Source organism: Bos mutus, chromosome 6 (genome assembly GCF_027580195.1).
Source record: "Bos mutus isolate GX-2022 chromosome 6, NWIPB_WYAK_1.1, whole genome shotgun sequence".
Lineage (NCBI taxonomy): Eukaryota > Metazoa > Chordata > Mammalia > Artiodactyla > Bovidae > Bos > Bos mutus.
This window is the reverse complement of record NC_091622.1, coordinates 87902988-87915755: the sequence shown is the minus strand read 5'-3', so window position 1 is coordinate 87915755 and position 12768 is coordinate 87902988. Positions and strand designations below refer to the sequence as shown.

The 12768-nt window shown below is 35.7% G+C and overlaps 1 protein-coding gene across 6 annotated transcripts in view; it reads left to right on the top strand.

Annotated features, from left to right (window-relative positions):
- The window catches only part of ANKRD17 (ankyrin repeat domain 17), a 167502-nt gene that overhangs the window by 114267 nt on the left and 40467 nt on the right, over positions 1-12768 (top strand). For all 6 annotated transcript variants that reach the window (XM_070372504.1, XM_070372503.1, XM_070372508.1 and 3 more), the window contains 7 exons: positions 699-810; positions 940-1085; positions 3860-4002; positions 4413-4626; positions 5652-5827; positions 6878-7040; positions 10333-10428. In XM_070372504.1, coding sequence (XP_070228605.1) covers positions 699-810; positions 940-1085; positions 3860-4002; positions 4413-4626; positions 5652-5827; positions 6878-7040; positions 10333-10428 — 1050 coding nt within the window. The remainder of the gene's footprint in view (positions 1-698; positions 811-939; positions 1086-3859; positions 4003-4412; positions 4627-5651; positions 5828-6877; positions 7041-10332; positions 10429-12768) is intronic.

Sequence of the window (12768 nt, the reverse complement as noted above, 5' to 3'; positions counted from 1 at the left end):
CTTGGTGTTGTTCAGCCCCTTCTAGTGGTCTTTCCCTGGCCTCCAATAATTTTCCTTATGCACATGTGCTGATCAGAGCTCAGCTGAAGATTCTAGGGGAGCCCTCTATGGATCTCTGGAGAACTGTCTGAATGTAGCACCTTCCTCCCCAGTAGTCTGCCCCATGAATTCTAGCCCCCTTCACTTCTCCAAACTCTTCTTCAATTCCAGGGAGACTGCTGGACTCTTTTTGGGTATCCTTTCCCTTCACTTTAGCCTGGAAACTCTCTGGGCAATACAGTATCATTTCTGTCTGCAGTGATCAGTGTTATGTATTGCCTGTCATTTCACATAACCTTCCTTTTTTGTTTGGAATGGGAAAATAAATCTTGTCTGTGCTACTCCATTTATGTGTAGAAGAGAAAGTGAGTCCACAGTAGTATTTCTTAAAACATGTAGCTGAAAATAGCATGTGGTTGGAAAATCATACTTTTTTTCTTGCTTGCTTTAAGAATTGCCCATAAAGTTCAAATATTAGTCTTTATTAAAAAAAATTCACAAGTTAACTGCTAATGGGGAGAAAAAGATTTAATATCCAATTATTTGATACAGTAGAGTGGTATATGTGTGGGTGTGTATTTGGTATATGTACATATTATGCAATTGATGCTAACATTTTTAACTGTCTAATGAACTAATCAACAATTAATTTTTTACAGACTGAGAGTAATCATGACACAGCGCTAACGCTTGCCTGTGCTGGTGGTCACGAGGAACTGGTACAAACTCTGCTAGAAAGAGGAGCTAGTATTGAGCACCGAGACAAGAAAGGTAGATAAGAAAAGTTCATTAACTTTTTTCTAAATTTGTATCTACTACTTGTAGTCCTATATTGATGCTTAGATAGAATAGAAAATAGCACTGTTCCTTTGCTTAGCTAAGATCTTTATTTTACTTCAGGTTTTACTCCACTCATATTGGCTGCTACAGCTGGTCATGTTGGTGTTGTTGAAATATTGCTGGACAACGGTGCAGACATTGAAGCCCAGTCAGAAAGAACCAAGGATACACCACTATCTTTGGCTTGTTCTGGGGGAAGACAGGAGGTATTGTTGTTCCCAAGTATAATTTCTTTTCCTCCCTCCATTTAACAAATATATGGTTTAATTTATATGATTTTGTAGGAACAGTGGACAGACATTAAGATTTATCACAGTAATGAATCTATTAGCTTTTTAGCAAAAGGATAAGAATTAATGTTAGCATAAGCTGTCTTGCCAAAAAAAGCATACATTGTTTATTATCCTATTCATCTATAAGTACTGACTGCCGTGGAAATCCCTCTATCCTGCATTCAGACTAATAGAATGATTAAGACATCCCAAATCAAGTCAGCAAGCTTCCCATAAACAGGGCCTGTATTCATTCATCTTTTCCTCTCCCAGAGTATTTAGTATGAAAAGTACTTAAGCTCAGCCTCTGTTGCTGTCTACATATAAGATTAGTAGGGAATTAAGAGTGTTCAATTTTTAGTTGTTTTGAGTAATTTTATCTTTTAATTGTTCCCCAACCCTTCTTAACTCTAAAGGTTGGTTCTTGGGTAATATTATATAATCTTTTAGCTTTTTTTAGCTAGAACAGCTGGTGTACTTAGGTGTGGACTCAAGAACTTATAACTTACTCACTTGTGTGTCTTCTTTGGACATTTAATAATCAGTTGGATAACCCCATTTTAAATCCATTTTTTAAATCCAGTTATATTCACCAGTTGTGCTGTCTCTTTGGATTGATAACTTCTCAATAGGGAGTTGTTGAGTCTTATATTTAGGAAGCACTCTAGGTCATTCTCTTTTTCTATTTCACCATTCTCATTATTTTATGTATTCCACAGTGGAGGTGATTCTACCAGTCAGAATTGTAAATGTTCTGTTTTTGGAATATAATGAATAAAATTTTGACTTAACTGAAATTTTTGATCACTGTGTGATTTGAAGAGCTTCCCAGCAAATCTATATATCTCAATTTAAACTTCATTGGAAATACTTGATCTGTGTGTGTGTGTGCTCAGTCACTCAGTCATGAATGACTCTTTGCAACCTTATGGACTGAGAGACTAAGCGCACGCACACAAACACACACACACTTTATTGCTTAAGGGACTCCTTGTAAGATAAAATAACCTAATGCCAATTTGGGAACTTGATTTATAATCTTATTACATAAGCCACTTAGGCTTACTGACTAAAGGAAAAATCTGATAGAAAGTCACAGCTTCAGAAAAAGACAAAAATTGTATGATATTGCTTACATGTGAAATTAAAAAAAAATGATACTAATGAACTTATATACAAAGCAGAAATAGACTCACAAACACAGAAAACAAGCGTACAGCTACCAAAGGGGAAAGGAGTAGCTGATGAATAAAACAGGAGTTAGGGATTAACATATCCTCACTACTATATATGGAATAGATGACCAACAAGGACCTACTATATAGCACAGGGAACTATACTCAAAATTTTAGAATAACCTATAAGGGAAAAGAATTTGAAAAGGAAAAAATTATATATGTATATAACTGAATACATACGTGTTCAGTATATATATGTATATACAACTGAATTATTTTGCTATACACCTGAAACTAACACACAGTAAATCAAATATGCTTCAATAAAAAAATAAAATTTAAAAAAGAAAGTGGTTAAGAATGTGAACTTAAAAAGACAAAAAAATGGTATAATAGACTAAAAGACCCCTGAATGACACTTAAGTAAATGCTAATATTCTCAGCTATCGGGGAATGTAAATTAAGACCCAGTGAGATATCACATCTACTAGAATGGCTAAATTAAAGATTGACAGTACTAAATTTTGCCAAATTGCCAAAACTAGAAACAGTAGTGATGTTCATCAATAGAATAGATAAACTAGTGTATTCATTTAATGGAATGCTGCACAATACATACAAATTACTCTCAAACACTGTGTGATTCATTTATATGAAGATCTATGGTAAATGAAACTAGCCTGTGGGTAGAATTGACTGGGAAGGAACATGAATAAATAACAAATGGGAGAGAGATTCAGGAGGGAAGGGACATGGATATACCTATGGCTGATTCTTACTGATGTTTGACAGAAAACATATACAAAATTCTGTATAGCAGTTATCCCTCAATTAAAAAAATAATAAAGTGGAAAAAGCAGATTTAAATTAGTTTTATCCATTTGTCAATACTTGGTGAATATACAGTTTAAGTTTTGTGCATTTATTTAAAGTTACAGATTTCACCTAAAAAAAAAAACCTGAAAAAAAATAAGAGGTTAGTTAATTGTACACTTGCTGATGTATTTAAGGGAAATTGTAGGTGTCTACACCTTACTTAGAAACAAAATGCATCAATGATGAACAGACAAGTAACTGTGATAGAAAAGTAAGCATAATAGAATATTAATAGTAGAATCTACGTGATGAATGTATGTAATTTTTTTCAATTTTTCCATGTGCTTGAAAATTTTTTAGTAAAATTTTGGGGAAAAATAAGTATTAGCTTTACTCCAAAATTGTTTTTTACATTTAGTTTTTAAGGACATTTACATGTACAAATGAAAAAATCTATATAACGCGTGAAGTATAAATCTTTCAATGAAAATACTGTCATTTCAACAGATTGCAAAATGGATTTTACTTATCCCTTTGTTGACTTCTAAGACCTTTTGCTTTTCATTTGAGACTGATTTTGTGCAAAGGATGAAAGGACTTTCCCTTTCTTTTATTATAGACAATATACCAGAAAAAAAGAGAAATCATAAATATACACCTTGCAAATTGTCTCGCCATAAGAAGAAAGCCATTTTTTCCCTTTTCTTTTTCCAGGTGGTGGAGCTGTTGTTAGCTCGAGGGGCAAATAAAGAGCACAGGAATGTTTCTGATTACACACCTCTAAGCCTGGCTGCTTCTGGTGGCTATGTGAATATTATCAAAATATTACTAAATGCAGGAGCTGAGATTAATTCTAGGTAAGTTTTAGTCTCTCTCTCCAAGTCCCTTAAGAGCGTAATGTTAAAGATATTTGTAGAACAACACATCTTTAATGCCATACTTAGGAAATGCCTACATTACAGATTTAGAATTCAAATTTAAAATTATTGACATACAACTTGAAAAAATTATCAATTGCTGTATTTCTTACGGAATTCAGTAACTTCACTTTAATAATGAGTTAATTTGATTTTAGTCCAAGTTATTGTACAGAAAGTATTCTGGTTCTGGGTAGTAAAAGATTTGAAGTGTGTTCTTAAATAAGTCTACAGAATAAAGAATCTTAATCTTCAATCATGAGATAGAATTCTGTATTATCATCCAATTTTTCCAGGACATTTAAAAATGTATATTTTTCCTTCTGTTCTTCCCATACTTCCACCCCCAGAACTGGTAGCAAATTGGGCATTTCTCCTCTGATGTTAGCAGCTATGAATGGGCACACAGCTGCCGTTAAGCTCCTGTTAGACATGGGCTCTGACATTAATGCTCAAATAGAAACCAATCGGAATACTGCCCTTACCTTAGCCTGCTTCCAAGGAAGAACTGAAGTGGTTAGTCTTCTGCTTGATAGAAAAGCAAATGTGGAACACAGAGCTAAGGTAAGAAGAGGTCTGAGATTAGCCTATGGATTTATTTCTTTGACATTTAAGGTATACATTGGCAATATGCTTATTATAATTCTAGTACTTTGTAGTAATCTCTTTGTAGTCATCTCTTACATATATATTTATACATTTAAACAGAAGCCATTGTATGAGACTCGGTTAAGCATCACCTCTTTAAAATACCTTAGCAACTTCTTTTTTTTTAATCTTTGAGAGAGACATTGCTTTCTTTTTCTTTATTTTTTAAAATTTATTTGTTTATGGCTGTGAAAGGTGTATCTGTGGCACGTGGAATACTCTTTGTGGGCATGCAGATCCCTCCATTACACATGTGGGCTCTTCACTGCTACACATGGGCTTCTCTCTAGTTGTGGTCCATGGGCTTAGTTGTCCTGCAGCATATGGAATCTTAGTTCCCTGATCAAGGATCGAACCCATGTCCCCTGCATTAGAAGGTGGATTCTTAAGCACTGGGCCACCAGGGAAGTCCCAGCAATAGATTTTTGTAGGTAATAATGACATTAGGGTTGTCAGCTAAAAACTATATACTATCATTAAAGAGAAGAGAGGAACAGAGCTTCCCTGGTGGCTCAGTGTTAAAGAATCTACCTGCAATGCAGGAGACCAGGTTCAGTTCCTGGGTCGTGAAGATCCTCTGGAGGAGGAAACGGCAACCCCTTCCAGTATTCTTGCCTGGAGAATCCCATGGACAGAGGAGCCTGGCAGGTTACAGTCCATAGCGTCACAAAGAGTTGGACACGACTAAGTGACTAACACTTTTCACTTTCATATGCCAAGTACTTTCATCGTTTTTTCCCCCCACAAATTAACATTAGGCAGAATCATCTGCTTTCAGTAGATGTCACTGTAACTGAGAGAGGTTAGTAGTGTCAGTGTTGGAATTGAGATATGAATTTTGGTAACAGCTATATAATATAATTCCCCCAAATTATTATTCTTTAACATTTTGGTACTTTCTCGTCTCTTATGTGTTGTTTTTTATTTTTCACTAAACCTAGACTGGCCTCACACCACTAATGGAAGCTGCCTCTGGTGGTTATGCAGAGGTGGGCCGAGTCCTTTTGGATAAAGGTGCTGATGTTAATGCCCCTCCAGTGCCCTCCTCGAGAGATACAGCTTTAACCATAGCAGCAGATAAAGGGCATTATAAATTCTGTGAGCTTCTTATTGGCAGGTATGATGTTACCATACTCCACATGTGATACGGGGTTACTAGTGATGACTATTCTCTGTGCAGATTGTACTATTTAAAAATCAGATGTGATTACTTCTATTAACAGTGTATTTTTTTTTTTTTTTTAATGTTTTAAACCTACCTATGTTATTTTCCACCCATACAGAGCTATGCTGCATTGTTATTTTCAGTGCAGCCCAGGAATACTTTACTTCCTTTTTTGTCTGGGTATACACTTTTTAAGTGCTATAATAAGCTGTTGTCAGCCATAGTCCCATCACCCTCATAGTTTTGCAGAGATGTCACCCTAATTCGTGTAAGTCTGGCAATAATCTAGGCTTCACCATTGATTTTTCATGTTCTTTATGGTAATTAGGGCTTTTAAGTGAGTTATGAAACTGTTCAAGATATAAGATAGAGTCCAGAATGTTTTTTATTTTAAGTCACTTAGAGGTTGCCTGCCAGTCTTTCAGAGTTGCTTGTCTGCTAAATTTGATTGGCATGGTGCCCTAATAGTAGTATTTAGTAGTAGCTACTATCAACTACTGTTATTTGCCATGAGTCTTATTCACCGTGGTGCCCACTGAGTGCTAAACCTTCATGTTATTTTAGGATTCATTCTTTTCCAAAACCACATAATATAAATACATGAATACGAATAATCTGAAAGATATAATCACCTCATAGGATACTGTTTGTGCTCTAGGATACTGTTTAGTATATTATGATATTAACAGGATGTATCTTCTTATTTCTCCAAAAAATTTTTACATTTTCTCAGGATTTAAAATCAAAATTATGCACAAAGAATGAATTATTTTTAATTTAAAATAAGAAAAGCAGTTATTGATGTATGGTTAATTTTGATTTAGTGGCTTTTAATTTGATGAATGGAAATTCTTTATAATGTAATTTTGAGAGAAATACATTTTAGTCCTATGTATTTTTAAATAATTTTTTTTCTTTAAAGAATATTTTCACAAGTTAATAGTTGACTTTTATTATCATTTGTGTCATATATTTGAAAGTGATATTGTGTCATTCATTTAGGGGAGCCCATATCGATGTACGTAACAAGAAGGGGAACACTCCGTTGTGGCTGGCAGCAAATGGCGGACACCTGGATGTGGTTCAGTTACTGGTGCAAGCAGGTGCAGATGTGGATGCAGCCGACAACCGCAAGATAACTCCTCTTATGGCAGCATTTAGAAAGGTAGAAGTCTTTCATTCTCATCCACTTGGGTGTTTTTCACTTAGACTAGGAAGTTCATCATTTAATTATCACTAAAGACCCTCATTTTAGGAGCTAACAGCAAAGGTAAAAACAGTAAGATAATAAGCAAATAATCACTCTGATGGCAACATTGAAAGTTAGATAATAGGTATCCCAGAAAAGCTATCAATAGTATCAGTATTGGATGTCAAAGCTAAGTAAACTTTTAAAAATTGTACTATGTAGAATTTTCAAATTCTAGTTGCAGTCTTACTCTTTTGCAAAATATGAATCCACCTAAGAGTAATTAATTACTTATTTATGAATGAGTGTTTTCTTGTATTAGCACACAGAAAAATTTAACTTAAATTGATTTTATTTTTAATTATTCACATTAATTTCTAGAGAAAAAAAAGAAAAATGAAAATTGAGCTGCCAATATTTGAAACCTTCAGAAGTAGAAATAAATTTTGTGAAATTAAAACTTTCTGTAGTGCATAACATAGAACTATATCTAAGTTACTTGATTTAATGATTTGATCTCCTAAATGCAGGTCTGATTTGTTATTTGGAAAGCCAGTTTATTATTCTAGGGATTATAGTTTTGAGCTTTCTCATTCAGTAGGTAAAATCTCATACAGATTCTAAATTATTTTGTTGTATTGAAAAATTGTTTTTTAAAAAAATCATCTTTTCCTTTTTTCTCTTATTAATTTCTCTTATTCTTTATACCATCTCTTCCCTGGGTGTTCCAGGCTACCTTCCCACTGACTCTGAATTTTCTTTCCTCTCTAATCATACTTATTCTCAGTGACTAGCTCCCTCTTCAAGCAAGCTAGCATATCAAGTTTATCTTCCTAACCATTTCACTCTGTTAGTATCCTCTTCAGGAAACTTTTCCTGTCTCGCCAGTCTCTGTAATCCTCTGAAACCGAATCTTAGCTGTTATTCAGAGACTAGTCTAGTGCCCTTTGAACTCATCTCGCATTGAGTCCCTCATGTGATTTTTCTACTTGGGCTTTTTTGTGTCACTGTCTCTCATATCACCTTTGTTCTCATCTCAGGAATGCCAATGTCCTTCCTCAATTTTCTAAAATTACTCATTTCTTGGGTGCAGTGTAAATCTCCCCTTCTACAGAAACTCTTCCCATTCCATTTGAGCTCACATTGAAATACCTTATCTCTTATAACATACATATACCTCATGTTTCCAAATAGACTTAGCTCCTTAAGCAGGGCACTTACCTTTTATACTCTTTCGTTATTCATTTCATTACTTATTTTCTTATTACCTACTGTGTACAATTGTACAGATTCCAAGTGTTGCATTTTGTACAAAATGTAATCATCATAGATCCACAGGCAAAATTAGGTAACTGAATTGTCCCATATAAATATTTTTAAATACTGTAGAAGTGTTAATGAGGCATCAAGCAAAGGTGCAAATGCCATTTAAGGTATTCATTAAAAGATACAGGTAGTTTTTAAAAATTAATTAATTTATTTTAATTGGAGGATAATTACTTTACAGTATTGTGGTGGTTTTTGCCATACATCAACATGAATCAGCCATGGGTGCACGTATCCCTTCATCCTGAATCCCTCTCCCACCTCCCTCCCCACCCCATCCTTCTGTGTTGTCTTAGAGCACCGGCTTTGAGTGCCCAGCATCATGCATTGAACTTGAACTAGTCATCTGTTTTACATATGGTAATATACATGTTTCAGTGCTATTCTCTCAAATCATCCCACCCTCGCCTTCTCCCACATAGTCTAAAAGTTTGTTCTTTACATCTGTGTCTCTTTTGCTGTCTTGCATATAAGGTAGTCGTTACTATCTTTCTAAATTCCATTATTTGCATTAATATACTGTATTGGTGTTTCTCTTTCTAACTTGCTTCACTCTGTATAATAGGGTCCAGTTTCATCCACCTCATTAGACCTGACTCAAATACATTCTTTTTTATAGCTGAGTAATATTCCATTCCGTATATTACCACAACTTCCTTATCCTTTGCCTGCCAATGGACATCTATGTTGCTTCCATGCCTTAGCTATTGTAAACAGTGCTGCAGTGAACATTGGGGTACATGTGTCTCTTTCACTTCTGGCTTCCCTGGGGTGTATACTCAGCAGTGGAATTGCTGGGTCATATGGCAGTTCTATTTCCAGTTTTTTAAGGAATCTCCACACTGTTCTCCATAGTGGCTGTACCAGTTTGCATTCCCACCAACAGTGTAAGAGGGTTCCTTTTTCTCCACACCCTCTCCAGCATTTATTGTTTGTAGACTTTGATGGTGGCCATTCTGACCCACGTGAGATGATACCTCTTTGTGGTTTTGATTTACATTTCTGAAATAGTGAATAATGCTGAGCATCTTTTCATGTGTCTATTAGCCATCTGTATGTCTTCGGAGAAATGTCTGTTTAGTTAAAAGGTACAGGTAATTTTAAAAGATGTAGATGAGAAGGTAAAAAATAAAGGCAACAGAGGAAATGTACTGACTATAAACATATGTTTATCCATCTGTTTAGAGGTGTTGTGTCAATAATAGTATAGATTAGAGAAAGTAGAGAGTCTCTTGAATAGGGTCTAAAGATTTTTAACATAGAGAATTTTGTTAATAGTAAATAATAAAACCATTGTTCAAGCTTTAGGCAAGTGTATCTTATTTTCTTTTAATACCTAATACAGTACTATCTGTTCAGTTTTCACCTGAAAAAAAGAACAAAATTGTTATTTCTACTCTTCTGATGCTTAAAATGGAAATAGGATGCTAAGATCTAATGAGTTAGCTGGGGCTGGAGGGGAAGGTGAGGTTTTTCTTTCACACATATCATGTATTTCTTCATACTGACTTTTGGTTATCTTTTTAAAAATTCAGAATGGTTTAGACTAACACTGACTGACTGACTAGAATTTTAGCTCAAATTATTCTATATCTTTTCAGGAGTTGGAATGAAAGTGAACGGTGTAGATTTATCTAATTCATTAAAACCAAAGCCTGTCTCTTTTTTTGTTTGTGTGCTCAGTCGCTCAGTCATGTCTGACCCTTTGCGACCCCATGGACTGTAGCCTGCCTGGCTCCTCTGTCCATGGAATTTTCTAGGCAAGAATACGGGAGTGGGTTGCCATTTCCTATTTCACTTTTTTATTTGAAATGCCAATAATACCCAACTTAACTCTTTATTTTGTGGCACGAATGCCAATGAAATCGTTGTTCAGACAGACTAGATTTACTGAATTCTGATAGAGTTTGTTTTCAGTCTGACACTGATATCTGTTTTTTAGGGTCATGTGAAAGTGGTGCGCTACTTAGTCAAAGAAGTCAATCAGTTTCCATCAGACTCTGAATGTATGAGATACATAGCAACGATCACTGATAAGGTAATACACTGATTAAATTCATCCCCACTGTATGAACTTGGGATCCCATTTGGCTTTTTTATATTTGTATATTCCACATTAAGAAAAGAAGCCTTAGTTTGAGCAATAATGTGTGGCATATAACTATTTTCATTTATGTAGTATTTGGGAATGAAGTATGCTGCTTAAGAAACTCTTCAGAGTATTTACTTACCTAATGAAGAATATGAAGTCAAATAGGCCTTAGAAAGCATCACTACGAACAAAGTTAGTGGAGGTGATGGAATTCCACTTGAGCTATTTCAGATCCTGAAAGATGATGCTGTGAAAGTGCTGCACTCAATATGCCAGCAGATTTGGAAAACTCAGCAGTGGCCACAGGACTGGAAAAGATGTTTTCATTCCAATCCCAAAGAAAGGCAGTGCCAAAGAATGCTCAAACTACCGCACAATTGCACTCATCTCACACGCTAGTAAAGTAATGCTCAAAATTCTCCAAGCCAGGCTTCAGCAATACGTGAACCGTGAACTTCCAGATGTTCAAGCTCGCTTTAGAAAAGGCAGAAGAACCAGAGGTCAAATTGCCAACATCCGCTGGATCATCAAAAAAGCAAGAGAGTTCCAGAAAAACATCTATTTCTGCTTTATTGACCATGCCAAAGCCTTTGACTGTGTGGATCACAATAAACTGTGGAAAATTCTGAAAGAGATGGGAATACCAGACCACCTGACCTGCCTCTTGAGAAACCTGTATGCAGGTCAGGAAGCAACAGTTAGAACTGGACATGGAACAGCACACTGGTTCCAAATAGGAAAAGGAGTACGTCAAGGCTGTATATCCTCACCCTGCTTATTTAACTTCTATGCAGAGTACATCATGAGAAACGCTGGACTGGAAGAAGCACAAGCTGGAATCAAGATTGCCGGGAGAAATATCAATAACCTCAGATATGCAGATGACGCCACCCTTATGGCAGAAAGTGAAGAGGAACTAAAAAGCCTCCTGATGAAAGTGAAAGAGGAGAGTGAAAAAGTTGGCTTCAAGCTCAATATTCAGAAAACGAAGATCATGGCATCTGGTCCTATCACTTCATGGGAAATAGATGGGGAAACAGTGGAAACAGTGTCAGACTTTATATTTTTGTTCTCCAAAATCACTGCAGATGGTGACTGCAGCCATGAAATTAAAAGACGCTTCCTCCTTGGAAGAAAAGTTATGACCAACCTAGATACCATATTGAAAAGCAGAGATATTACTTTGCCAACAAAGGGCCGTCTAGTCAAGGCTATGGTTTTTCCATATGGATAGATGTGAGAGTTGGACTGTGAAGAAAGCTGAGTGCCAAAGAATTGATGCTTTTGAACTGTGGTGTTGGAGGAGACTCCTGAGAGTCCCTTGGACTGCAAGGAGATCCAACCAGTCCATTCTAAAGGAGATCAGCCCTAGGTGTTCTTTGGAAGGAATGATGCTAAAGCTGAAACTCCAGTACTTTGGCCACCTGATGCGAAGAGTTGACTCATTGGAAAAGACTCTGATGCTGGGATGGATTGGGGGCAGGAGAAAAAGGGGACGACAGAACATGAGATGGCTGGATGGCATCACTGACTTGATGGAGGTGAATCTGAGTGAACTCCGGGAGTTGGTGATGGACAGGGAGGCCTGGCGTGCTGCGATTCATGGGGTCGCAAAGAGTCAGACACGACTGAGCGACTGAACAGAACTGAACTGAATGAAGTAATAAAACATTTTCTATGATAGAATTACTTTAGTTTTTTAGATAGTACTTAAGCTAATTTAATTTTAATGTTGATGATAAACAACCTAAAGCAAGTTATTGTTACTATTCATTAGTGATATAATCTAACCAGACTGATAACTCTTCTGAGAGGAACAAGTCAGTGAATTTTTTTTATACTTAAGCAAAAATTAGCATAGTACTTTTACTTATGGTCAAGAAAACTCTTAACATGTTCAACATAATATAAAAATCAGACTGTCAGCTTAAGAATGAATTTGCTAGGATATTTTTGCAGGAAAGGAAGAGAACATAAAATAAATGCCCTTAGAATTCTAATTGAAATCAAAATATTGGAATGAAATCCTAAGACATGCCTCTGAAAAATGTGAAAATGTCTTTCATTTTCTCAGTTATTATGTGACAGCAACTTTTCTCATTAATTTTTGATTTAACATAGCTAATCCACTGTCTTGCCTGCCTCTAGATTTTTTCATGAGAATTAGTATTCCTAGATATCTATGTAGGGGGACAGAAATTGAAAATAAGGCTTTATCTTAGTATGGAAATATCCCTTTCCTGTCAAAAAGTGTGTTCTGAAAATGAAATAAGAGAAAAGTCTATA